At 32.4% G+C, this 27752-nt stretch overlaps 1 protein-coding gene across 3 annotated transcripts; it reads right to left on the reverse strand.

The window, feature by feature from the left end:
- Positions 1-223: 223 nt before the first annotated feature.
- Positions 224-27385, reverse strand: LOC132724560 (HBS1-like protein). 3 transcript variants are annotated; one of them, XM_060709456.1, is made up of 17 exons: positions 27226-27385; positions 23533-23601; positions 21992-22165; positions 21092-21226; positions 20324-20377; positions 13194-13626; positions 12388-12470; positions 11865-12024; positions 11217-11329; positions 10213-10329; positions 9600-9833; positions 8502-8675; positions 4010-4105; positions 3046-3149; positions 2485-2585; positions 1476-1620; positions 224-391 (listed from the first exon to the last, which is right to left on the reverse strand). In XM_060709456.1, the coding sequence occupies exons 1-17, from the start codon at positions 27266-27268 to the stop codon at positions 344-346; spliced, it is 2283 nt and encodes a 760-aa protein (XP_060565439.1). In that variant the 5' UTR covers positions 27269-27385; the 3' UTR covers positions 224-343. The 3 variants fall into 3 exon arrangements, with proteins under 3 accessions (XP_060565439.1, XP_060565433.1, XP_060565428.1); XM_060709450.1 differs by having other exon boundaries at positions 13194-13629; XM_060709445.1 differs by lacking the exons at positions 224-391; positions 1476-1620; positions 2485-2585; ... (7 more) ...; positions 12388-12470; positions 13194-13626 and adding an exon at positions 17162-19654.
- Positions 27386-27752: the final 367 nt, after the last annotated feature.

Below are 27752 nucleotides of genomic sequence, written 5' to 3' on the forward strand. Positions count from 1 at the left end.
AAATTCTGGGCAAGTTACCCACTACTAATTCCTCATGATTTCTGAATCACCTGTGAAAGAGAAATAACTAAACGACTTGACTTCCAAGATCAGTTGTCACAGAAAAAATTCTCCTCCCTCCAGGATCAAACATAAAAAACGCTGATTAAAAACATTGTGCTCTCCCTACTGAGCTAAATATGCACACTCAAGTCTCAAGAAATCGGAAAACAACTCTGAAATGTTTTAATTTTTTTTTTAATTTTGCAAGTAAAGCAAAACACATTGCACCATTTGGAATAAAAGCTCAAGTAAAACTGTCATGTAACCAGTTTGTATTTTTATCATATATCCTCACACTTTTTCACAGTTGTCCCTCTTCCCCTACATACCCTGTTTTAGTCTTCAGAACCTTCAAAATAAATAAAGAATATAAAATAAGCATTTTTTTCAATTAAAATAAGAACACAATATTTTGAAAGAAGCCTTAATGGAGATATCTATAAATCCTCTTCTAAATGATGCCAGATTTATATTGTGTACATCACATTCACAACCCTGACATAATTTAACAAAGAAAATATATGTACTATGTAAAGTGTACTATTTCAAATCATATAGAGAGGACTCATTCACAAACTGAATGCATAACAACATAATTACAATTTAATCAAGCTGGAAAGAGCAGTGCATGTTATGCATTCATATCACATTTACTGAAGTAACCTATTAAGTCCTGTTCAATTTTTTTCTAGACTAGCTATGCTTTTTGTTTTTTTTTTGTATTTTGATATTGAAATCCCTTTAGCTTTGAATGGACAGTTGGAAATTCTTAAATAGGCATCTCCATTACACATATTCAATTGGTTACTGTTCAAGGATTCTCAAAAAGTTGTGGCTAATAAGTTGGTGTGTAGTCCAATCAACATTACTGAGGTCAATTGAGAATTTCTATTAGAAGATGATTCAAAGACCAATTATATAGTATTATATAGCCTATCACCAAGCTTACATAATCTTCTTTCATACTTGAAAGCTTACGCATATACGTTAATCAAAATGTCTTTCCACTCTAACAATTTCAAATCTGATGTAGATTTTATAACCATCTACTTAAACAAGAGCATGCAATGTTAATGCTCGTCTGTTAAGGGCAACCACTATCAATAACCAATTTTGACAATAACAAATATCTGAGGTAAAAAGGGGCATTACTCCACTAATATAGTTTTTAGAATTATACCCCTTGTCTAACAACCTTGTCATGGCAAGCAAGTGTGCCAAGTTTCATCTTTATAATTTTTGAAATATTTGAATAATGAGCTACATTAAAGGCTTTGCATGACAAAAACAACAACACAGCAATCATAATCGCTCAAAACAGACAAGCTAAATAAATATCTTACTCCATAACCCTATTCATTAATTATAATACTGATTCCTTTATCTATATTCAAATAAGAAGTAAAACATTATATAAGATCAGGAACACTAACCCCTTCTACTAGACCAGCAGCTATGGTGTGACCACTAGATCTCAACATGAACCTGCCCAGCTCCTTGTTGTCTTTATAAAGCTCTAAACATACCGGTCTCTCATACTCCAGTTCTATCACAGCACTAGAGTTCTTTGTTAAACATCTGTATACACAAAATATTAACAGTGTGAAAAATCAACAAATGAGCCGCGTCATGACAAAACCAACATAATGGGTTTGCGACCTGCCTGCGCATCTGCACAGTCTGATCAGGATCCATGCTGTTCGCCATCAGTTTCTCTACTTGTTATAGGGTTTGTAAGCGAACAGCATGGATCCTGATCAGACTGCGCGGATGCGCAGGCTGGTCTGGATCCATGCTGGTCGCAAACGCACTGTTGGTTTTGTCCTGACACGGCTCAAATACATTTTACAATGTATCAGAACAAAAGCAGCGCATGCAGAGATAATGCTTGTCTGAGAAAATCTTTACATCAAAAAGAGGCATAACTCCATAAATATTGCTTTCAGAATTATGGCCCTTGTCTAACAAGTGCAATTTACTGATTGGCAAGTGCGACAAAGACAAGAAGGATAAACTGGAAACAATATCCTCTATAGAAGAATTTCAGGGAGCAAAAATTATTATACATGAGACAAGAAGCTCCTAACATACATCTGATAAAAAAATAAGTTATGATCCATATATGTAAAGAGTGGTAAGATATAAACGCTACCTGCAATTTTTTTCTTTGATAAATAATACCTTGAAAACAGTAAAGATTTTAGAACAAAGCCTTCTTTCACAAATAATTAATTTTATGAGAGTCCGATTTAAGCAAAAGTTGTAGAAATTTGTCAGCACATGGATTTTTTTCTATGTTTTGGCTCAAACAAATTTTTTATGAATGCAGTGAAACAAGGAATCATCTTTTTCAATGAAATTGAACTGATATTAGTAGATCTGCACGACAATAAGTTACAGAAAGTTACTTTATGTTAGAAAGTAGACAATTAATATGCATACTTTGGCTTGTTTTTGACAACTTCTCCTGTACTCTTGTTGAGTTGGGAGACCAGTTTCTTCACAATAGCTGGTTCACTCATCGTTTGGTAATGGAAGATAACCTGCAAGAAAAATCGTACAACTATGAACAGTTTAGAAGTTATTTTCTATTTGTTTTCTATGATTATCCGGTTGTTTTTTCCTTGTTTTTTTTAAAATTTTATTTTGTTGTTTTTATGATGAATTCCAAGTAACATAGACAATGTCACAATCTTAGTGATTTATTGATGTATTTTAACAGAAAAAGCAACATTTTATTTTTCACCTGAATTATGTGTCCATATACAGTAGTTAAAAATGCTGTTCATTAAAAAATACTTTAAAGTCAATATTTCAACAAAACTATGCAACAATGGCATTAAAATCCAGTTATTATTGACTTAATAATATTCTACTTATTTACCTTATTAGCATTTATTTAAACTTTACGAAATTACAATTTAACTACAGCTTCTTATTTAAATTTTTTTGACTTCTATGAATTTTATCGCAATAAGAACCAGCCAGGAAAAGATGACTTACGGTAAATCCCCTCGTGATAGGTACTTCAAGATTGAAGAGCACGACTCTCGCTAAAATCCGCGTTGCACATATGACTGGGTTATTTGAATCACATAAAACACTGCCTGTAATAAAGTAATATTAATTTCAAAGTAATCATATCACACCAATCATTTACATAGGTCTTATAAATTAAAACCACATACAAATATTCTCAATTAAATAAAAGTGCATACCAAAAGCTCATTGTGTTATAATTATTGAAATTTACTTGTAAAATTCACTTTGGAGCAAGATATTTTCAATCATTCAAGCTAATTTACTTGGGATTATCCGCAGAAAATGTAACTGGATGGAACAAAGATTTATTACTCCCAATTATTGCAAGGGAATTACCATTTAAGACTTATAGCTTATGCAATATAAAATTATAAATTCATGCAGTAAATGTTCATTTATTCCAGAAAATATTTCAGATTAAGAAAATTAACAATCATTCTGATAATGTATTAATTGTCACAATGCTAAACTTTGTATAATAGATCAGACCTATCCCTTTCTGACATAAATTTAATGAATTTTGAAATGTAAATGTTAAATTTAAACAAAGTACAGTATAGGGTCACACTGCAAAGAAGTGCAGACTGGCTTAGCACTTCACTACTGGGAAAGGCATATCAGGTTTTATGTCACACCAACACAGTTTAGGTGAAATAGCAACTTTCCAGCTAGTAAAAGAAGACTGTTCATGCTTGAAATTATACACGGAAGGGCATCAGAGTAGAACCGCCGACATTCTGTAAGCTAGATGGATAGCTTCCTCACATGAAAGAATCCAAAGTCCTTGTCGGGATTCAAACCCACAGTGGTGAGGGGCAAGCGGTTTAAAGTCAGCAACCTTAAACACTCAGCCACAGACAGCCCATCTATCCCATCTATCTATCTAGCAAGAGGGTTAATATAGCAATATATACATTGTACTTACCTACACTAACATGGGTTATATCTATACCAGTAATGACCACACTGACACTGTCTCCAGCAAATGCATAGTTCACAGCTTCATCATTGATACCTATACCTGTGTATATATAATAACTATATTTATAACACTTTAAAGATTTTTGGATGTTATATGCCATAGAATAAATAGTCGTTTGTTATGTAACAACTCAAATAGGACAACTGGCTATATAACATATTAAAATATAATCATACCTTGTTATGTATCAATCAATCACAATTGTGGTTTGTAACTACAGTAACTACTTATTTATTTTTTCATTTGTTTGTTTTTCTACGCATATTTTTTAACAAGTGTTTGGTCATATCTTGGCAGTTGGTCCACTTACATCACCTTTCTTGGATAAACAGACAAGAAATAACCAATTCGTATAGGATATCGACCGAGTACGAGGTCTTTTTGTTTAGGAAAGACCTGGTCACGAATTTTATGTGACACCGATAGCGCGTAGCACTCGAGGTGTTTCATGAAATTCGTGACCAGGTCTTTCCTAAACAGAAAGATTGATGTACGAGGCCGATATCCAACTTACACACCGTCAAACTATTGGCTTGAGCAATGGCTGATCCGAAACATTTGATGTAATGCACAAAGATTATTTTTTAACACAGCGCATATAAACAGGTAAGCTTTTATCAACGTTCTGCTTAAATATAGTTTATAATTTGCATTTAATATTGTTTTTCCCTTTAAAATAATAATAAACAAGAGCTGTCGGTAGGACAGCACGCTCGACTATTCTAATTGCTTGATAGTAAAAGAGCCTTGATAATGTTAAATTTTTTAAGTTCACAAAAGGGCTAATTTTTTTCTATAAATTCATGTTATAGGTCTTAGAGAGAGTCTAATTATACAGTATTGGCTTGACTATTTGGAAGGTAATGTCACAAAGGTGCTTTATTGAGTATAATAATACTAATTACCTATGAATAAATAAAATTGACAGAAAAGGTACAAAGGCTTGTTATTAAGATGTTTTATCAAGTAAATCACTGCTTTATTATTACGAATGCATAAAATTGTCCCAAAAAAGGCACAAAACCTTCAGTAGTTATTGAGATAACAGCTTACAAACAAAACTTTACCATGAATTTCTAAGTTGAAAAAGGGGGGAAAAATCAGCCTAAATGCAAGATAGAATTATGGATCTTTGTCAGTGACCTACAATTATGACCCTTAATGCATTTGTGAAGTTTTAAATAAATATCTTTAATAGTTATTGAGATATGTAAAACTTGCATGTAAACATAAACCAAGAGACTAAGTAGAAAAGGGGATATGAATCAGCCTTAATGCAAGATAGAGTTATGGAACTTGGTCAGTGACATACAATTATGACCCTCCAATTATGACCCTAGGTGCATGTGTAAAGTTTCAAGTAAATATATTTGAAGACCTTTAACCTTTAACCAAAATTTCTAAGTTTCAAAGGGGCAAATAATTCTGCAAATATTGCAGGCAGAGTTATGCAATTTTGCAAACTGATGTACATTGTTACTATAAAAAAGTATTTTAAATTTCAATTGAATATCTCAAGCAATAATTGAGATATTTGACTTTACAAAAAACTTTAACCAAAATTTCTAAGTTAAAAAGGGGCATAATTCTGTCAATACTGTAGGCAGAGTTATCCAATTTGTCAATCTGATGTAGCTTGTTACTATAAATAAGTATTGTAAGTTTCTATTGAATATCTCAAGCAATAATTGAGATATTTGACTTTACAAAAAACTTTAACCAAAATTTCTAAGTTAAAAAGGGGCATAATTCTGTCAATATTGTAGGCAGAGTTATCCAACTTGTCAATCTGATGTAGCTTGTTACTATAAATAAGTATTGTAAGTTTCAAATGAATATCTCAAGCAATAATTGAGATATTTGACTTTACAAAAAACTTTAACCAAAATTTCTAAGTTAAAAAGGGGCATAATTCTGTCAATATTGTAGGCAGAGTTATCCAACTTGTCAATCTGATGTAGCTTGTTACTATAAATAAGTATTGTAAGTTTCAAATGAATATCTCAAGTAATAATTGAGATATTTGACTTTACAAAAAACTTTAACCAAAATTTCTAAGTTAAAAAGGGGCATAATTCTGTCAATATTGTAGCAGAGTTATCCAACTTGTCAATCTGATGTAGCTTGTTACTATAAATAAGTATTGTAAGTTTCAATTGAATATCTCAAGTAATAATTGAGATATTTGACTTTACAAAAAAACTTTAACCAAAATTTCTAAGTTAAAAAAATTCTGTCAATATTGTACCAACAGAGTTATCCAACTTGTCAATCTGATGTAGCTTGTTACTATAAATAAGTATTGTAAGTTTCAATTCAATATCTCAAGTAATAATTGAGATATTTGACTTTACAAAAAACTTTAACCAACGCAGACGCCGAAGCAATAATTGAGATATTTGACTTTACAAAAAACTTTAACCAAAATTTCTAAGTTAAAAAGGGGCATAATTCTGTCAATATTGTAGGCAAAGTTATCCAACTTGTCAATCTGATGTAGCTTGTTACTATAAATAAGTATTGTAAGTTTCAAATGAATATCTCAAGTAATAATTGAGATATTTGACTTTACAAAAAACTTTAACCAAAATTTCTAAGTTAAAAAGGGGCATAATTCTGTCAATATTGTAGGCAGAGTTATCCAACTTGTCAATCTGATGTAGCTTGTTACTATAAATAAGTATTGTAAGTTTCAAATGAATATCTCAAGTAATAATTGAGATATTTGACTTTACAAAAAACTTTAACCAAAATTTCTAAGTTAAAAAGGGGCATAATTCTGTCAATATTGTAGACAGAGTTATCCAACTTGTCAATCTGATGTAGCTTGTTACTATAAATAAGTATTGTAAGTTTCAATTGAATATCTCAAGTAATAATTGAGATATTTGACTTTACAAAAAACTTTAACCAACGCAGACGCCGACGCGGACGCTGACGCCGACGCCGACGCCGGGGCGACTACAATAGCTCTCATATTCTTCGAATTGTCGAGCTAAAAAGCTAAATGTGCAATTTGTCAATAATAAAGTGAATGGGTCTGTAATTGAATTTATGAAAAAGAATGAATAATTATGTTGATAGTATTTCGTATCAGACATTTCAAATTCTAGGATATTTGCCCCCCCCCCCCACCGGGAAAACGAAGGACTTACACATGTATATTCTTGCATGACAAGTGTAAGATACAAGATCCGAAATTATATTTTATATAGCAGATTATTAAGTTTTTGTCGATATTTTAATAACTAATGGCAGATGAGTCCAATGTAGACCAATCAACTTTGAGTACTTGTATCTGCATGTCACTATAAGCAAGGTTTGGATAATATCTCTAACGTTCTTTGAACCTAAGCCCTGGATTCGAAGTTTTCAGGAGAGAAAATCGGTTTTGATTTTTCGCCGGTTGAATAGAAAGGCAGGATAAAGCTGGGGGTGGGTGGGGGGGTTTAACAATTTGATTGATTCAGAGAGTTGGAATGTTACCAGGGACTTTGCTATGAACTGTGGGTAGCTGCGGTTTCCCAGGCAAAGCGTGTATCAAATGGACGTTATTTGAATCACAAATGAAACATGAAACGGACATATTTTTGTTATGTTTTTTTTCCGATATTAATGTTTGGTACATTTTTTATGATGTACTTTGAATTTTTTTTACGGATTAGGTGATTTAGAATCGTGATTAGTATGCGGTGGTAACTGTTATAGTTTCAAAGAAATGAACTTAAAGCATCCATTTTTGTTATATTGTGAACTTAATGACAGAAGAAGCGCTTAGATTACTATAACTTTGAAAAATGACGCGATTAGAAAAATGTTAGATGTGTCCTAACTTTGATATGCTATCCATTTATTTTATTCAAAGATTTAATATAGATGTTGGAATAATTGTTAAGTGCATGCAATAAACATTATCTTTTTTTAAAGAATGTATCCAGACTTTGTAAGACAGGATTATTATAACAATCACTTATTTACATTTTATTTTCATTTTCAATTTTTGATTGCATTTCATGTTTTCTTTGTCTACGCATAGGCATGTCTATTTTTCACGTGTTTTTCGTGACCGGGTCTGTCTGACTAGAACAGACCTGTGCACGTGCAAAAGATAGACCTCATAACGGACTTTCTTTTGTTTAAAAAGGTCTATCCGAAAAATATAGACCTGTCATAAACAATAGAGGAGGTGTGTAACGACTACTAATCCCACATGATTTTTTTATTAAAGAGAAGAGACAAATGACCAATTAGACTTAATGTACAAGACCAAATGTCACAAAGATATTTGGCCAAGCCCGAGGATTGAACCAGCTATGCCTGATTTACAAATCCAATGCTGTGTGGACTTTGCTTTTAATAAATTTCTTAAATCAAATCCTAATAATGTGGGATGTATATCAGCATCGCAATTTTATTCAAATTATTATAATAATACCTTTGACCATAGCATATTCATTGGCTGGCATGACGGTCACTCGGTCTCCAATCTGAACACTGCCTGATACAACTTTTCCTGTCACTGTATACCCGCTACCCATCCCTTTGAACACATCTGATACAGTTATACGTAGTGGTTTATCCACTGGTCGAGCCACTGGTTTAAACTTATCTACAATAAAACAGGAAAAAAATATAAATAAATGTAATGCTATAAATATATAACCAAATTTAAAATGTATTTAAACATGTATAACATATACGTATTGTTCAGGAACCATTTTTAAAACTTATATTCAAAACATTGAGAGTTTCAAACCTTTAATATCATGAAAATGGCAGAATGATTTTAGGTTTCTAATGTTAAAAACATAAAATAAAGAAAAAAATCCAATGAGTTGTCACCAATATATAATAAGATAGATTTGCTTTCATATCTTAACAGATTCAGTTGCTTCATCTTAACAGTGTGTTGGGTTTTTTTATGCCATAAAAGAGTATATAGCTACATTGTTTTAAAATATTTTTTGTTAAATTTCTATTTCAGTTGCTGTTTTCAGAATGATATGGTCAGTTTTTGAAAAAGTTGCAACTTATTTAACATGCATGAATATTGTACATAAACAGAATAAAATGTTTGAGAACAAAATATTATAATACTATTTCAAGAAGGGTTTTAACTGTTTAGCAATGATGAAAAGCATGTACCATCTGCTATTAAAACTATACAAACTTTATTTCTTTCATGCAGGTATTTTGAAGATATTCATTTTCAGCATTCAAACAATATTTTTGTAAACTACATGCATAAGCTTTATAACTTTATATACTTTAAATGAGCCGCGCCATGACAAAACCAACATATGGGTTTGCGACCAGCATGGATCCAGACCAGCCTGCGCATCTGCGCAGTCTGATCAGGATCTATGCTGTTCGCTTACCAACCCTATTAGAAGTAGAGAAACTGATAGCAAACAGCATGGATGCGCAGGCTGGTCTGGATCCATGCTGGTCGCTAACGCACTATGTTGGTTTTGTCGTGAAGCAACTCAAATATGATGTGAAGTTCACTGGCAGAATTTTTTAACATACACACCTATCTGTTCCATGAGGTTATTGCCCTTGTACCATGCAGCGAGCTGTGGTTCCTTCACTGGCCTGGCAAGATTTTCTCCCCCTAATCCACTCACTGGTATAAATGATGTGTCACCTTCCTTGAACCCGGCTTGCTTGAGAAACTGACCAAGTTTACGTACCACATCATCATACCTAGCCGGGTCCCAGCCTACAGTGTCCATCTTGTTTACAGCTACTATAATCTGTGACACACCTGTGTAAAAGGTTAAAAAATAATAACATGTACATTCAGTTACTAGTTCAGTAAATATACATATGCAAAATTATTACTTTATAATTTTATCAATCTTTTTTTAAATAAAATCCATTAAATTATAATTCAAGAAGTTTTTAAAATTCATGATTTTTCCAATCTTAACACTAGAAATGATTTTCCCAATCTATAAGAATTGCTTAGTACTGGTTGGTTCTCGGAACAGATTCGAGAGTGTTTCAATAAGCTTATAGCTAGTCTCCAACACAATCGGACAAAAAATAAATTAATATAAACTAATAAACTAAGAAATGGTGAATCTATTCTAGATGTTGTATGTTGACAATGGTAAAAAAATACTTTGAATAAAATGGTTAACCTAATGATCGTGCTAAGAGGGCATGCTCTCTTGTTTGACCACCAGATTCAAACCCGGTCTCGAATTCTCCTTTAGTAGCATTAACGACTAATACTGCAACATCCGCCTGTGCCGTCCCTGTAACAGAGATATTGTGGTAATAACAAATACAATAGCAGCCACAAATAATTTACCAACAACAGTATATTTCATTCTATTTCACATATTCATATCTTGTATATTGTTTGTAAAAAGTAAATTGTAATTAAAGTTTATCACATGAATAAAACACTCTGTTTCCAAGCATAAAACTTATTGTCCAGAAAGCTTCATCCCTAGTCTTTCTTTTGATGAGCATCCATCAATTCATAAATACTCAAAAATACATGACAGATTGGTTCAAAAAGTATCCATTTTTGAACATTTTCAAATCAACTCTGAATTTGTATTTTGCCATTTATGACATGCCATTTTTTACAATTTGGAACAGCCCATTTAAATCTAATGGGATTTCGGTATTCATCAAAATAAAATAAAAATTTAGCTGCCAACAGTACAGGGTGTGGTTAGATTGCAAGCATGTGCAAGCTCTTCTGGCTTTATACTGTTGGCTAATCACTGTCAGCTGCATGCCTCCAGAAGAGCCAAAATATTTCAAGAATATCAAAATTGAAAAAAAATTTACTAAGATTTTAAGAAAAGTATAAAGATTCAAATAATAATTTACATGATGCATGCAATTTGTTACTTATTTTGTAGTATTTATCACCATATTTTCATTGCATGACTAATGGTGTAAGGGTTAATTTAGCATATTTTGGTAATTTACGTGAATTGTATAAGCCGTTTACAATGTGTAAAATATTTTGTTAAAATGTTTGTTCATGTCACGTTATTACACTTTTAATTACATTTTTCAAAATTTTCATGAAAATTAGCATTAATCTGGAGGCATGCTGCTATAAACAGTTTAAAGGTCAACTTGCATAATATTATTTGAGTTTTTGAACGAAGAATTGACTTACCAGTGATCATATTTGGGATAAAGTCTTTATGTCCAGGAGCATCCAGCAGTGTGATAATTTTTTGTGTAGTTTCAAACTTTGTCTGAGCAATATCCATCGTAACTCCTCTTGCCCTTAAATATATTACTTGTCAAATTAATACTGCTCTAAATTTCATCTCCAGGATTTGTTTCCTTAAATGATAAATGTCTCCTACAAAGTAATACGCTGTAGGAAAATAAACTTCATAAAAGAAACAGACAAAAACTTTGTAAATGTTTCTGAGAGAAGAAAAAATAAGATTGGAACATTTTTATCGTTTGTCTATATTTCACCAATTTCATTATTTCAAATCATATTTGGTAGTATTTCAGCTGGCCCTAAGCCTAACCAACTTTCGTGTATAACTAACCAGTAATAACCAATTTTTACATAAGTGACTGACTACTAATCCCACATGATTTCTGACTGGCATGTATTTGGTTTAGTGGCAAAATAAAAAAATAAAAAATTGAGAAAAAAAAAAAAGAGCTGGAAAAATCTGACTCAAAATTAATGCAGCGGTGAAGCAATTTGTTGAAACTACATTCATTTGAATTTTATATGTATAAAGTTTCACGTCAGTAAAGCAAAGTCGGAAAAAAAGACGATAAAAAAACCTTCCAATACCTTTCCTCCTCTGTCTCGTCTAATACCCAGGCATATGCGAATGAACTTTTACCCAGTTTTTTGGACTCCTGTTCGTATTTATGCATTGCCCTCTGGTTAACATTGCCTAATTGATACAACAAGTGCCCCATTAATGTACTCTTTCCTGCATCAACATGGCCTGAAAAATGTATATCAAAATATTAATGTCATAAATCGTTTATTTTGTATGCAAATCTTCTCTTGTTTTCACTTAACTTAAGGTACCTGTAAGTTTTTGTTTTTTTTCAGGTTTTATGCTCATTAATACATTTTTCAATCTTATCTCAGCAGTCAGTCCACCTTATATGCTTTCCTGAATTTTTAAACCAGTAATAACCAATTTCTCTGCAAGTGACCAAAGAATAATAAATACCACATGATTTCTGATTCAGTAATGAGGGACAATTATAAATGACGATTACCCTCAAAGTACAACATTAATTGTCAACGAGAAACTTCACATTAGATAAGATATCATACCATGAACAAAATCATTCCTTACCTATCACAACCATATTAAGCATGTCCTTTCCTACAGCACGTTTTTTGTATTCCTCTTTCAGATCATACTTCTCTGTTTTTTGCCTGAAAATATGGAACAGCTTCGTCAAATTAATTATCATATTTTTTGTGTGGATTTATTGTTTCCAGCTACGTACTGGCCTTAGCTTGCTGGAGGTAACTGATGTTGCCATTGTGATCCGAGTGCAACACATACATGAAGTCTGATCATGGTCTGCACTTTTGGATATTCAGTCAATACACATTTTTGAAATTTTCCAAAAAAATGGCAGTTTTGTCATTTAGTATGGCAAGGGTTAATTTTCTGTATTAAACTTCTCTTTAAAACATTCTTCCATTTTTATTGATAGTACAATGTATGTATAAAATTAGCAATATTATGCAAACCTTTTAGATAAAATATTACAAGTTATTAGGAGCTGCCATGGTTTGTTTTATTTCATCTTCTGGTGTCTGTGGCAACTTAAGCTTATTTTTGGTCAATATCTCTTTGGACAATCCAGACAACTTGCCCTCATGGATAACTAACCGGTAGTTCCAATGTCTTTGCAAAATGACCATTCATTTATCCCATTTTTATTCTTTCATGAGCATTGAGAGACAAATGACCATTGGATTCAATGTCCAGAGTTTATTGCCACAGAGCAATGTTGCTTTGCCCGAAGATTGCACCAGTGACGACTAGATTTCTAATCCCATGCTCTCTCTATTAAGCTAAGATGGCAACAGAATTGCTATAAAATGGAAAAAGGCATTTCTATCTGTAAATAAAAAACAAATACTTACTTTGAAGAACTTTTAGGTAGAGGAGGTATAAACCTTTCTTTCTTGGGAGTGGAGAGCTGATCTTTACTTTCTGTTGCTTTATCTACATTTAATGTATCTTTTGAAGACTTTTCTGAATTAAAATCTCCTTTAGAACCGTCAGGTATATCACTAACTTTTGAACCTTTCACTGGTTCTGAAGTCACAGATGAAGTTGTATTTCTGTTATCTTTAGAATTAACAGACTGGTTGTTAATTTGAGTTTTAAGAGGGACTGGTTCACTAGATAATTTAGTTGTCTGATTCACATTATTTGCAGTTGTTACATTAGATGTTTTGACAGAGTTAGTGTCATTAACTCTCTGTTTTGGAGGTTCTTTAAGTATCACAGTAGGACTAGGGCCAGTAACAAAAGCTGTTGGGAGGTTTTTTGATGACTCTGTATTTGCATTACCTCCTGAAATAAACAATATAAATAATGTGTTTCTTTTGTTGTTTATTCTATACGTTGTACTTACTTACACATGAATCCTACTTAAGTGATAACCAGTGACCAAACATATGTTGTTTTTTATAAGGACCTATATCTCACAATGGTATCACCAATTTTTTAATACTTGTACTGTCAAATTTGTAATCAACTAAAATTACAATGTACATGTATTTTTTTATGTCGCTTATTCCCCTACTCCATTTCATATCAATAAGTAATATTGTAACTCTAGTTTCACAAACCTGTAACTGAAGAAAATTTATTGATAAGACGTACATTTCACATTTAAAGTGTTGCTGTGACCTTGAACAAATGATATCAATATTAAAAGGGTCAAGGGCAACGCCCCTACAAAGTTTAACAAACATAGGCTTATAACTTCTTAAGTTATTATTGACTGGACAAGAATTTGACACATTGTCACTGTGACCTTGACCTAAAGACCTCAAAATGCAAAGGGGTCATCAACTGACCATGGGCATTTTGTATACTAAGTTGCATAGGCCTCTTTTTTCTCAAGTTTTTGATTGTACAAGGATTTTACAGTCACTAATAGCTTGACCTTTGACCTAATGATCTCAAAGTCAGTCATTGGTCATCAGCACTGCCCTTATAAAGTTTCACAAACTTTGGCCTATTGCTTTTCAAGTTATTCATGAGACAAGGACTACACTACTGTGACCTAATGACCTCAAAATCAAATGGGGTCATCTGGTGGCAATGGGCAATGCCATTATCAAGTTTTACAAACATGGGCCTCTTCCATTCAAGTTATTGATACAACAAAGATTTATCACACTGTTATTGTGACCTTAACCTTTGATCTAATAACAGACCACATAATTAAAGTATGCTCCCCTTTTAAACTTATAATTCTGAGAAATAAATACTAAGTAGCTGCTAGTGGACACAATTTTGTACATTTAATTTCACTAAAAATAATCAAGAAGTATTCATGTAAAACTGTTATTTTTCTGAAAGTTTTGTTTTTTCATATGTAATAACATCTGCTTTATTAAAAACTTGGGGTTGTTTTTTAAATACAAATTTACAGTGAATAATATTGATATTTAATAAATTCAATATTACAGAAAGAAAATACTTACCACAGTTTGAAAGGAAGACAAATCAAAATGATCAACTAAGCATATTTCCATAAATATAATGGTCATGATGTAGTTAGAAACAAAAGAGATTTTTCAAACTTGGTTGGGTTAAAAGTCATTCTAACACTGTCATATGGTGACTTTCAACTCTACTGATAGATATATAATCCAATAGAAGGGGTTTTTTTTTACCCTTCTGTGCATTATTTCAGACAAAAGCCAGCACTTGAGTAGAACTATCAACCTTCTGTAAGCTAGCTGGATAGCTTCCACAAATGAAAGATTCTAAATTCCCTGGCAGGGTTTGATCACATAGTGGTGAAGGGCAAGTGGTTTGAAGTCAGCGACTTAATTTTCTCAGTCATGGAAACCTTTAGTTGCAATATCGAGGATATGTCCAACAAATTCAACCGTCTATAAAACATTCTGCTTCTTTTATTCTATTTTTTGAGAAGTGTGTGAAGTTGCTACTAATTATAACTGAAAATTGTTTGATTTTCTTAAAGAAACAGAAACAAAGTTATGTGTATGAAACTGTCATTAATTTGTAAGCTTATCAAGTAGTTTTCAGTTTTGGCCTCATGGAGGCAGCGGCTACTTTTGATGGAAAAATTTGGGTCATTATGACTTACATAGACAATTGGTGCAACAAGTAAACATAGAATCATTCATAGTTACATTCCACTTTCACATAAATATCATTTATGAAGACTTCAATTTCTTTCTTTTTTTACATTTATTTATATACATATACAACAAAGGATATATTACCACAATATTTACAAAATTGTAAAAATACAAAAATAATATTTCATTTTTGGAAAACATCAACAATTCATCAATATAAAAACATAATTCATTATAGTACATAGAAAATAAGTAACTATTTTTCAGAAAAAAAGAGACCTATATTTCAAAACATGATTAATAAAATCTAAATAAATTTTGAAGACAATTCTGAAATATGAACATTTCATTGTCTGTGATCGTTAACTTACTAAATAAACCCAACAATACAAAATAAACCCAAACTTCATCAATTAAAAATGATAATTTCTTTAAAAAATATATTTTGATTACAAAAAAATCCATCCACAATTCCACATTTAAATATTACATACATAATGGTGATATACATGCACAATGAATAAAGAGTATTTTATTATACAAAGTTTGATCAAGGAATCAAAATCAAGAAATTCATACTGTTCTAGAACAATTCCAATTCTAATTAAGCATAGAGTAAAAAAAACTAATTTTACCAAATGAGTTTATAATCATAGAGTATAAAAAATAAATATAAGCAGTAATTTCAAAGAGATTTTGATTTTTTACTTTTAGTAAATTTAAAATGCTACTAGTCAATTCATACATACATATGTAAGCAGGGCCAAAACACCATTTTTGGGGAAGGGGCCTTGGCCTTTTTTTTCTTGGGGAAAATATGTGTGATTTTGGCATACTTTGGGAAAAGGGGTCTGAAATTTAACACAAACTTTAAACAAGTTCTTCAAAATAGAAAAGCAAAAAGCACTGGGAAATACTTATAAGGCAGTAAAAGACCTTAATTCAACACCATCATTTAATTTTGTTCTAAATTCTATGGGAAATTTCAAAAGACTGGGGAATTTTGAGGACCAAACTGGGGAAAAAAAGAGGCTAGTTTGGTTGGGGAAGCAGCCAACATTCGGCTCTACAAAGAAGGGTTTTTTGGCCCTGGTAAGAGAAATTTCTACAATATCAGTGCCCAATATGAATGTATATCTTTCATGTTGTGTATAACAGAGAATATTGCACAAGTGTGTGTGCTATTCTGAATAATTGTATCTCTCAATTTATCTTCAAGTAGCATTTTCCACAATACAACTCTTCGCAGTCTTATCTTCCACATAGTTTGCATACAGCTTTACACAATCAACGAAAGCGATACAATTTACCTGAATAGCATGCTTGCGTATTCTTCCTTTTATCATACTATATATGCGTAGAGAAAATTTAAACTTAAACGTAAGTAACTTTCAAAAAGCAAAACAATATAACATTTATACACATTTTTGACATCATGACATGAGCATTAGGCCGCTATATATGAAACAAATTATACATATGAATGTATTCCTCAAGTTGTAAAAAAACTTCTAGGTACATGGCAGCTTTAAAACAATTCTGGTCAGGAAAGTATTATTTCACAACAAATGTTTTCACTTCTTTAGCAATTTCTTTTCACTGTCAAAAGTGACAAAAGGACTAAAATGACCTTAATCACTTTTCTAAGTAAATGGAGAGAAAAAAACATTAGAGCAGTACCTTTTTTTGACCACAGGTCCCTGACTTTTCATATTTCATATAAATTTTGATGACACCTGCTAGACAATGTGACTTGACCAAATAGCTTAGCTTTCACCTTTTCTGTTCATGTAACTTTTGTAAAAGATTCGGATGCTAGAAAATGCAAAATGAAATCAAAGACGGGGACTATTTTCACTCAAAGGGAATGACCACAATGCAATGATTCACAACATATATATCTCTGTTAATTTTGTATCCAAAGCACTGAGAGGCAATTGGTTGTAACCACTCTGGCAATAAAGCTTAATTATCTAGAACTGGGGTGTTTACTGATACCTGTAAAGTATCATTGCAATCTGTATTGAAGTTAACAAGATGCACTTTCTTTCATAATAAAATGCTGATGGAAGAGTTTTTATGACTAATAGACAACCAACATGCTTGACATTAAAGCACACGAACAATACAGAAAACCTATCTCAGAAGTCAAAACAATACATAAAGAAAACACTGCACAGTAATAAATACATAAAAAAGGTCTCCGATTATGGCAACATTTAGGAAAAAAATCCAACACTGTCAATGTAATTAAATTAATTCCTTGGTTCAGTTATAAATATATTACATTATCCAACTACTTTATGGCATATGGTCTTGAGATCAACGTCTTTGTTCACACTGTTATCTCCTTCCTTAACTTTCTTTTCATTTACCGTTCCTATTAAAAGCTTGCTTCTGTTTCAGTTTAATGATATCATCAGGTGACGGCGTACTGAAGTCAAATGGTTTTATCTTGCTCATTTCAACTTGCAGCACCTCTCTCAAACCTTTCATTTGACACCTGTAACTAAATTTCTTCTGCTTGTATTTCCTTCTTCTCTTTCCCTCTGGTTTAACACCAGCCTTTAAAGAGAGAGCATTTCCAATACTGGATGGATCTTTCAAGTAATTCTTGAAATGCTCTAGTTGTAGATCATCTAAACATATAAACTTCTCCTCTATTAAGTCAACATCTACAAATTCCACTTTAGCACTATTGGTTGATTTCACATCTTTTTTAGCTTCAGACAATTCTTTAGTATCATCACCTTCAAGTAACAAATTTGTTTTTTTTATTTTGGCAATGCCTTTTGTTTCCTTCAGTACTTGAGGATTCTTTTTCTTAGCAAGATCTGCCAAGGATAAACCTTTAGGGCTTGCAGAGGCTTGGCTTCCGAGTTCAGCTTCTTCATTTTTTCTGGATCTATTAACATTTGTGCCAGCAGTTTCAGTAGTTCCATGTTTCTCTATTAAACTACTCAACGACAGCATAATCTGATCTTTGTCACCTTTATTTTTGAAAGATAACATAGATCCCGAGTTTGGCTTCAGTACATCATGGTTCTCCTTGTTCTCAGAGATGTTCTTTTCCCTGACAGTTGTCACTGTTGTCTTCTTTACACCATGAGCTTCTGCAAGCTGAGATAATGACATTCCTACAGGAGAACTTTTAAAATCTGCTTTAGCTAAGGCCGACAATGGTGAAGACCCTAACTGGGTTTTAGCTGATTCAGACAATGGTGAAATGTTATCTAGCGAAGTTTTAGCTAATCCTGGTGTAGAACTGGTTTGAGCTTTAGCTAAGTCAGTCAATGGTGATGTGCTATCTAAGTGGGCTTTCGCTAGTCCTGACAAGGGTGAAGTGTTATCTAAATGAGCTTTAGCTAATCCTGACAATGGTGAAGTGTTATTTAACTGAGCTTTAGCTAATCCTGACAATGGTGATGTGCCATGTAAGTGACCTTTAGCAAGTCCTGACAAAGGAGAAGTGTTAATTAAATGAGCCTTAGCTATTCCTGACAAAGGTGATGTGTTATCTGTATGGGCTTTAGCTAATCCTGACAAAGGTGAAGAACTGGATTGAGTTTTAGCTAGTCCTGACAATAGTGAAGAACCTGATTGAGATTCAGCTGGTCCTAATAAACAGGAAGAGTTATCTGAGTTACATTTTACCATTTCGGATAAAGAATTATTATTGTGTAGATGGTTGCCTGAAACACAAGACAATGATTGCTGACTTTGTTGAGCTGCAGGGGAAACGTTGCTTCCACAATGCTTCTTCGCTAGGCCAGACAAAGTTTGCTGCATCTTGATCTTTTCTTCCTTATTAACATTTTGTTCTGTTCCTTTGTTCCTAATACCATGCATGTTAATCAATGATGACAATGAATGTTTTATATCTGTATGACTTAATGATTGAACTTGTGACTGAGAGCCAATTTGAATATTTTCATTCCCTGAATTTGATTCTAGTTCACGCTTTTGATCCTGAGCATTACAATTCTTGAGAGTACCTTGTGAAATGTTTTTTACATCTTCATGAGAAATTTTACTAGAACATTGTATGGAATGACAACCGGATGCACAGTGCTCTTTGTTTTTTCCAGATACAAGGCGATTATCTAAAACAGCTTTTTCCTGCAATAAAAAAGATGGGGATTGGGGAGAAGCACTTTCCCCAAACTTCATAACACCCTGTAAACTATGTGGAATGTAAGAGAAAACATTGTCCTGAAAACTACTAGAAAAATCAATTTCTGTCTCATCATCAAGTTCTTACCTTACATGAGCCATAGATTTACCACAAGTCACATGATCAAATCACATGATGTACACGGGTCACATGATCAAATCACATGATGAACACAGGTCACATGATGAGAATGGTTGTATTGGCATCATAGTTGATTGGATTGGAATTTGCACATCATGCACCAAAGTGAAGAGAGAGGATATGAAAGAAAAAAGGCACCTGTTAAGCAATGGTCACTGGAATATATTGAATTTGCTCATATTAACATCTACTAAATCACTTCAAAAAGATAACAATATAATGTAATTCCTGTTGGAAATTAAGCACACATGTTTTGCTTTCAATTTAATTGTATACTTCACAGAACAACAAAATTTAGCCAAAAGTAAGAGTCCAGCTTGATATTTGTATTAACCTTTAGCCAGCTATCAGAAACTGAATCTACCCATGCGTCCAATACAGACCAAGATCAGCCGGCACACCCATGCTGTGTTATCATATTCTGCACTCTATACTATTTAGTCAGTACATATTTTGAAATTTTCCCTAAAATTGATGAATGGTATTTCAACAAGTCCAGATAAGATATTTTGGTGTGGTAAGAGATAAGACATTAAATGGAGTTTAAACCATAATGTAGCTGTCATTAAGCATATTGGAAAAGCAAGTAATGAAGTGTTAGATCTCCTACCTTGTGATCGGTTCCTCCTTTCTCTCCTCGGTTCTCTCTGCGGTTTTGGTGCTTCTGAAAACAACAACAATGGTCACCTTAGTACAGTAACTGGTTAACACCTATTAAATTAAATAGTAGTTAGCCTTTGACTGCACTAACAAGATAATTTATGAGCATTATCTCACAGTAAAAGTTTGTCTTCTAAGACTATACAGGATTAATCAATTAAAATCCTTATTCCTGAAATTTCATGCCTGAATGGATTCAAAGTAACAGAAACACTATTATGGTCATAAAGACTTTATGAACAGCCATATGGACCGTTTTTGTTGTAGAATATAAAAGACTGCCCCACTCTGCTGATACATTCTGAAGGATATTTATAGAAATTTCTGTAGGTCACATGATGATAAAAATTGATATGAAATAAAAATGCCTTAGAAACAAAATGGCCATCAAATCAGTCTGACAACAGTAGAGGTAAAAGCTCTCAACTATGACTACCATTGGGACTGGACCAAAGTGGCGACTGGTCTTAATTGCAGGGTAATCTCAATCGTGGATAGTCGTATCACTGCTTACATACTTTATGACAATGGTCAATTTAATTTTCAGTCATTTTGTATGAACAAACATATTTCTGAAGAATTTTAATATGAAATTCTCTTATTATTATATGATTTACATAATTCACCATATAAGAAATCAATTTTTCACAAAACAAATGTGCTGAAAGCAACTCTCTAAAATTCACTTTCTCACCTTATTTTATACATGTAAAATTACCTTGCTGATTAAGGAGCTCATTAAGGGATCCTTCGACACTAAAGTTATGCTTCATAATTGTGTCCACCATGACACCCTCTGGGACAGCTTCTCCTATGACATTTCTAACTTCCTCCAGCACAGAATTTAACTTTGCTGAAAAATGCACAAAACAAAGAATTTATTTTACCATAAAAGAGCAACATATAAAGTAAAATATAAATGCCCTAAAAGAGAGTAAAATATTTAATACTTTTAAGCATTTTGCCTTCATTTAAGAATTATATACTATATTTACAAAGTGTAAGGTTAAACAAGAGCTGTCAGTAAGACAGCATGCTTGAGTGACTTTTCCCACCTGCTTGATAGTAATACCTGGATAATGTAGATTTTTTTTGTTCAACAAGGGCCTAAATTGTCAAAAGGCATGTTAGAGTTATGGGCCTTGGACTGAGACTTTTAATTATGCTCTCCCATAAGTGTGTGAAGTTTAAACCCATTCCCTCCAGAAGTATTTAAGATACTAAACTTGCACACAAAAACATTACCAAAGTGTGAAGCTGATGTCTGGGCGAGTACAATTACTCTCCCTGATCTTCGAAATGTTGAGCTAAACACCATGTAATGGACTAAAATATTTTATACTTTAAAACATTTTGTGTTCATTATATTTTAAGAGTTACTCACTATACAAGAAAATGTAAGGTTAAGAAATGAATTTTCCTTTCCCTTTAAATAAATTTGTTTCAATATTTGTATATCAAAATGTTTTACTAGAATAAATTACAATGTGGTCCTCTTAAATTTTCAATGAGGTACCTTTAAACATGTTACAGTTCAAAATCCGCTGAAAATTTTGGGATCTATAAAAATATAGAAACAGTCATGTTAGATAGTGTTTCATCGCTAGTGATGAAATACCTTCATCAACATCAGTGAGCTTTGGTCGAGTATAATCAAGGGAACTTCGATGCTGGGTGCGGGGTGTTCCCTCGTCTGTATCGTCACCCTCGTCTTCCTCCGGGATCCCACCTTGCTCATCCATGTAGTTTGACAGAGCAACATTTCGTTCTCGGTTGAATGTAAACTGTGCAGCTACGCAACAGAATAGAAATAAATAAAATAGTTAAATTACTAGTATAACAAGAGCACCGCTAGGCGGAGCATTATATGCCCGAAAGTGGTTTTTTTTATATAAAGGATGAAGCATTTGTAAGACATTCCATAAATTAAATAAAGTATTAACTCCTTCCAATAGCAATCCTCCTATAAAGTTTGAATATTGTGGGCCAAATAGATTAAGTTATGCTCCAGAAACTGTTTTCAGTTTTAAAGTAATAGTGACCTTGACCTTTGACCTTGTGACCCAAAAATCAATAGGGGTATTCTACCCAATATGGACAATCATCCTATGAAGTTTGAATATTGTGGGCCAAATAGACCTTAAGTTATGCTCCAGAAACTGTTTTCAGTTTTTAGTTCTAAAGTAATAGTGACCTTGACCTTTGACCTTGTGACCAAAAAATCAATAGGGGTATTCTACCCAATATGGACAATCATCCTATGAAGTTTGAATATTGTGGGCCAAATAGACCTTAAGTTATGCTCCAGAAACTGTTTTCAGTTTTTAGTTATGCTCCAGAAACTGTTTTCAGTTTTAAAGTAATAGTGACCTTGACCTTTGACCGTGTGACCACAAAATCTATAGGGGTCTCCTACCCAATATGGACAATCATCCTATGAAGTTTGAATATTGTGGGCCAAATGGAACTTAAGTTATGCTCCGGAAACTGTTTTCAGTATTAAGGTAATAGAGACCTTGACCTTTGACCTTGTGACCCCAAAATCAATAGGGGTCTCCGACCCAATATGGACATTCATCCTATGAAGTTTGAACACTGTGGGCCACATGGAACTGAAGTTATGCTCCAGAAACTGTTTTCAGTTTAAAGGTAAAAGTGACCTTGACCTTTGACCTTTTGACCCCAAAATCAATAGAGGTCTTCTACCCACTATGGACAATCATCCTATGAAGTTTGAACACTGTGGGCCAAATGGAACTTAAGTTATGCTCCGGAAACTGTTTTTAGTTTTAAGGTGATAGTGACCTTGACCTTTGACCTTGTGACCCCAAAATCAATAGGGGTCTTCTACCCAATATGGGCAATCATCCTATGAAGTTTGAATGTTATGGGCCGAATGGAACTTAAGTTATGCTCCGGAAACCAAATTGCTAACGGACGGACGGACAGACGGACGGACGGACGCCAGGGGGTATAACATAATATGCCCGAAATTCTTTCGGGCATATAGAAATAGTATAGGATGATAAAAGGATGTATCTTAAAGAGGACTTATATAAAGTTTAGGCATATGTTAAATATTTATGGTAAGGCATTGCTTTATTCCTCTCTACTATATATAAAGTCTATTGATCCAGGGGCATCTAATAGAAGGCTTACCCGTTCCTGGTGAGATGCAGTAGTTATCTTCTACAGAGTGACCATACATGTCATCCTCGTCATAATACTCTACAATAGAATAATCATAAGACACTGTAAAAAGTTCCGAAACAAGCAAATTGATTGAATTGTTAATGCCTATCCAACAGTGTTGCATCTAGAATTTCAAAATTATGGGGGATTGTCCCCCACTCAATTGAAAAATGTGGGGGATTTGAAAAAAATGTGGGGGACATACATTTACCTTACAATATGACATACTGAAAAAGAATTCATTTATTTTACGTTCAGGCATTTTTGACAGTTATGGTCCGCTCAAAAACGGAAGTAGAAAAAATAAAATATTGACGAATACTACAAAACACACGTGAGATGACTCAGTCGGCTGCTACACGCGATTTAGTCATAACCATGAGTGAAAACAAACATGGCTGAAGCGTTTATGATACGATGAAGATAAACTGAATTTAGTTGAAAAGATCGTCAGATGTGCGACTTAGCGCGCACTGACTTAATTAAAATGCGCGATCTGCATAAAAAATACTCAAATGGCGCAATCGCGCAGCCTAGATGCAACACTGTATCCAAAGACAAAAACATATATCCTCTATAACCCAATTATTAGTGAATACTAAATAAATAAATGCTTTCTCAACAAAACATTTACTTATACTTTTTATAAAAAATATGTTAAGTAAAAGGGGTATGACTAAATACCGAATATGAATTAATATTCGCGAATATGAAGAGAATATCGAATATGAATATTACTTTCATAAAATTTTGGCATAGGGTCAAATATTATACCATAGTGAAAATTTGTTACTTGAAAAATTAAAGCATAATTAGTATATTTTATAAGCGTTGTTTTTTATATGCATGTATACAGTATCAAATTAATGTTCATATTTTATATTCTTGTCATTCTGGTATCTTTCTGGTCACAATAATTTGCAACCAATGCATTAAATTCATTAAATTTCATTCAATGACATGATGCAAGTATATAATATTAGTCTTTGTTTACGAAACTATTTCAGACAAAGTTCATTTATATCTATTTAATATTCATATTCAGTATCCTCGTTCTTATTCTGTCACGAATATAGCGAGTCACAGTAACTAAATTACTAAGCAAATTTAAACTGTCATCTATGTTAAAACAATGCTTGCTTTCAAATTATAGTTTGAAATATCTATTTCTATACTTTTGTGAGCTATTTTATATACTGTTTAAATAGTAAGGTTCATGTTCGTCATTCTCATTCATATTCGGGTAACTTTTTGGTCACAGTAAGTAATTTACAACCAAAAGATCAGAATTTATTTTCTTTCATTAAAATACATACGATACAAGTAATAAATAGTCTCTGTTGACGTAAGTAAACCCAAGAGCTGATTTTAAGAAAATAATATTCATATCTGGTACTCCCGTTCACATTCGCGAATATGAATTCATATTTGGTGTTTAGGCATACTGGCATGCGAGCAGTTCCCGTACAAAAATCACAGTTACTTAAACATTATTTTTTATTACGCTCACTCACCAAAATTTGAATGTTACACATCAATATTCAGCTCGTCAGACAAATTATGGAAATTCCATAATGTTCTAAACATAGTATAACCCTTACTTATGAGGCCTCATATGTGGTACCGAAATTATCCATTATTTTGTATGAAGAGAAGTAGTTCCCGTACATAAAATCTAACCCATTATAATTATACAATTTTATTATATCGGACCTATTTTTCATTTACAATTGTTAAACAGACCATTATCTAAGAGATAAATAGATGTAATTCAGGAAATAGAGCTTAGACTAAACGCGGGTATCAATTACCCGGTACCGTTACCCCAACGCATTCACATGCAATAGCATGCTTGTATGCATGATATTTTAGGCATCAAAGCCATAAAATTATTATATATAGTAATATTGGTCAACATTCTGATAATTAAACAAGTTTACATCACAAAAAGGAACCAGATTTGTTAATGATATTATTAATCCCCAAGGCGATTTTGTAGATTTAACTTACTTAGAGCAGGTGACACAAAAACAAGTAAATTTTTTACAATATCATAGTTTGAAAAAAGCAATATTATTATATACATAAAAGCTTAACATTTCTATTTGTAAAGATTTTATTAATGTTCAATACCCTATTATGAGTTGTTATATAAAACCTATTTTAATTACACAAAATAACAAAAAGTATGTTTATGAAATTCTAGTTAGAAATCAAGATGTACCAACATGTCAAGAAAAATGGAACTCATTTTTTACAAATTTTGATATAAATTGGAATTTAATATATAGTTATGTATTTAAATGTACCAAAGATTCCTATATTCAGTGGTTTCAGACAAGAATAATTCATAGAACTTTAGCAACAAACTCACTTTTATTCAAAATGAAAATTGTCAATAGTAAAATGTGTACTTTTTGCAATTGCCAAGAGGAAACTCTGTTGCATTTATTTTTGGAATGTCCAAAAATTCAATTGTTATTTCAATATCTGAAAGACAAGATAGATAATTTGGATGATAATTTTAATTGTAAATCATTTATTTTAGGTTCTGAAGTTAATGATTTTAAATATGATATTTTGTTTTTAGAATTGAAAAGATATATTTATTTGTCAAAGAGAAAAATCGTGTTACCTACAATACCTGGTTTTAAAAATAGTCTTAAATTGGCGTGGAATATTTACAAAAATACAAATTTGACCAAACATGTAAAGGAAGGATGGCAAATTGTAAGAACTTTAATAAACTAATAGGCTACACTAAATCAATTTACCCCAAACCAATATTCTTTGTTTGTTTTGAAGCTGTTGCATAATACATTATCATACATAATTGTTATACATATTATATGAAAATTGATTGAATGTTTGAATATAATGTATATTATAATTATATAAAAAATATTATTATAGATGATAATTTAAATATTATGTAGATATCATGTAAGGTATCAGAGGGATGACCCCGACCCTCTCATACCTATTACGGGGTAAATAAACGGGGTTACCCAGTTGGGGCCTCAAAAAAAAAAAAAAAAAAAAAAAAGTTTACATCACATTGCCTACTTATTTGTAAACAGGTGGTATTAGTGGAAAACCCTTTAACAAGCCTCACGTGTAAGTATTTTTGCGCATGCGCGCAAGGACGGAATCCCCCAGAGAAAACAAGGTCACGTTTTGACGACACACAGGTGAAAGTGATTTAAAATGAGACTTTATATACGTACTGCCGAACTGACACTTAGATTTTGTCTCGTTTATGTATCTGCTTGATTTGAAATGAATTTTTGAAGAATGCAAGTAAAAATCAAGCGTTTAAATGAAAAATACAGGTACTGCTTCTGTACGGGAACTGCTCGCATGCCAGTACAGAATAAAAGTGCCTGTTTTTTAAATGTTTTTATTTGTGACAAAGCGCAAAGAGGCATCTTAAAATTTCAGAGTTCTAGCTCAATCCTTTTCAGTCGTGAAGATGAAATTTTGGAACTGTGAAGGATTGTAATGAGGCCCCATTATCATGATTATACAATAGCATATAAAATATAAAAAAAATAAGGAAAATAACTTGTCAAATTGCCAGATTGCAGTTGACTATCACAACATTCTGTTTATTTCCACTACTCTCACTCCAAGAAGTGCAATTGACACAGCAATATTTACCATCTTCATAGTTCATAGAACGAACATTTCTGTGTCTTGACATTTTGTATGGTCTATTTTATGCGCCAAAATACTAAATGAATTTGTAGAACATCTTTGTCAACCTGGACCGACTTTCCTAGCTTTCAAACCACATGTTCGTATTTAAATCAAATTGAAAACATTAAATATAGATATATACCGATTTAAATTAACATTTTAACTTTCAATAAATTATTATTCTTTATAAAAATAATGATAAAGCAATGATCCATTTATGTTATTAATTGTAATTTATATACGAAACTACTGGTATAAATATTTAAATTGTACACCACTAATTTTTTTGGTATGCCTAAAATACGAAAGTGAGATTTTTGACGAAAGTGAGCGAAAGTGACTTTTAAAATAGTAATTATAACATTTTAATAGACTTTTAAAACAAACTTGCAGTTTGTAGACGTATATTATTAGAAAATAATTATATTTATTAACAGAAATAATCATAATGATGATTTAATCGCTACTAATTTGCATAATTTCTATAC

This window comes from Ruditapes philippinarum, unplaced genomic scaffold (assembly GCF_026571515.1).
Source record: "Ruditapes philippinarum isolate M1 unplaced genomic scaffold, ASM2657151v2 ctg1432_1_1_1_1, whole genome shotgun sequence".
Lineage (NCBI taxonomy): Eukaryota > Metazoa > Mollusca > Bivalvia > Venerida > Veneridae > Ruditapes > Ruditapes philippinarum.

Coding starts and splice junctions, on each gene's coding strand:
- LOC132724560 (XM_060709445.1), bottom strand. CDS start 27,268: ATGTCAAGACACAGAAATGTTCGTTCTATGAACTATGAAGATG. Junction 22,166..23,532: donor CTGCATCTCACCAGGAACGG/GTAAGCCTTCTA, acceptor TCTGTTGCGTAG/CTGCACAGTTTACATTCAAC. Junction 20,378..21,091: donor TGAGCTCCTTAATCAGCAAG/GTAATTTTACAT, acceptor TGTTGTTTTCAG/AAGCACCAAAACCGCAGAGA.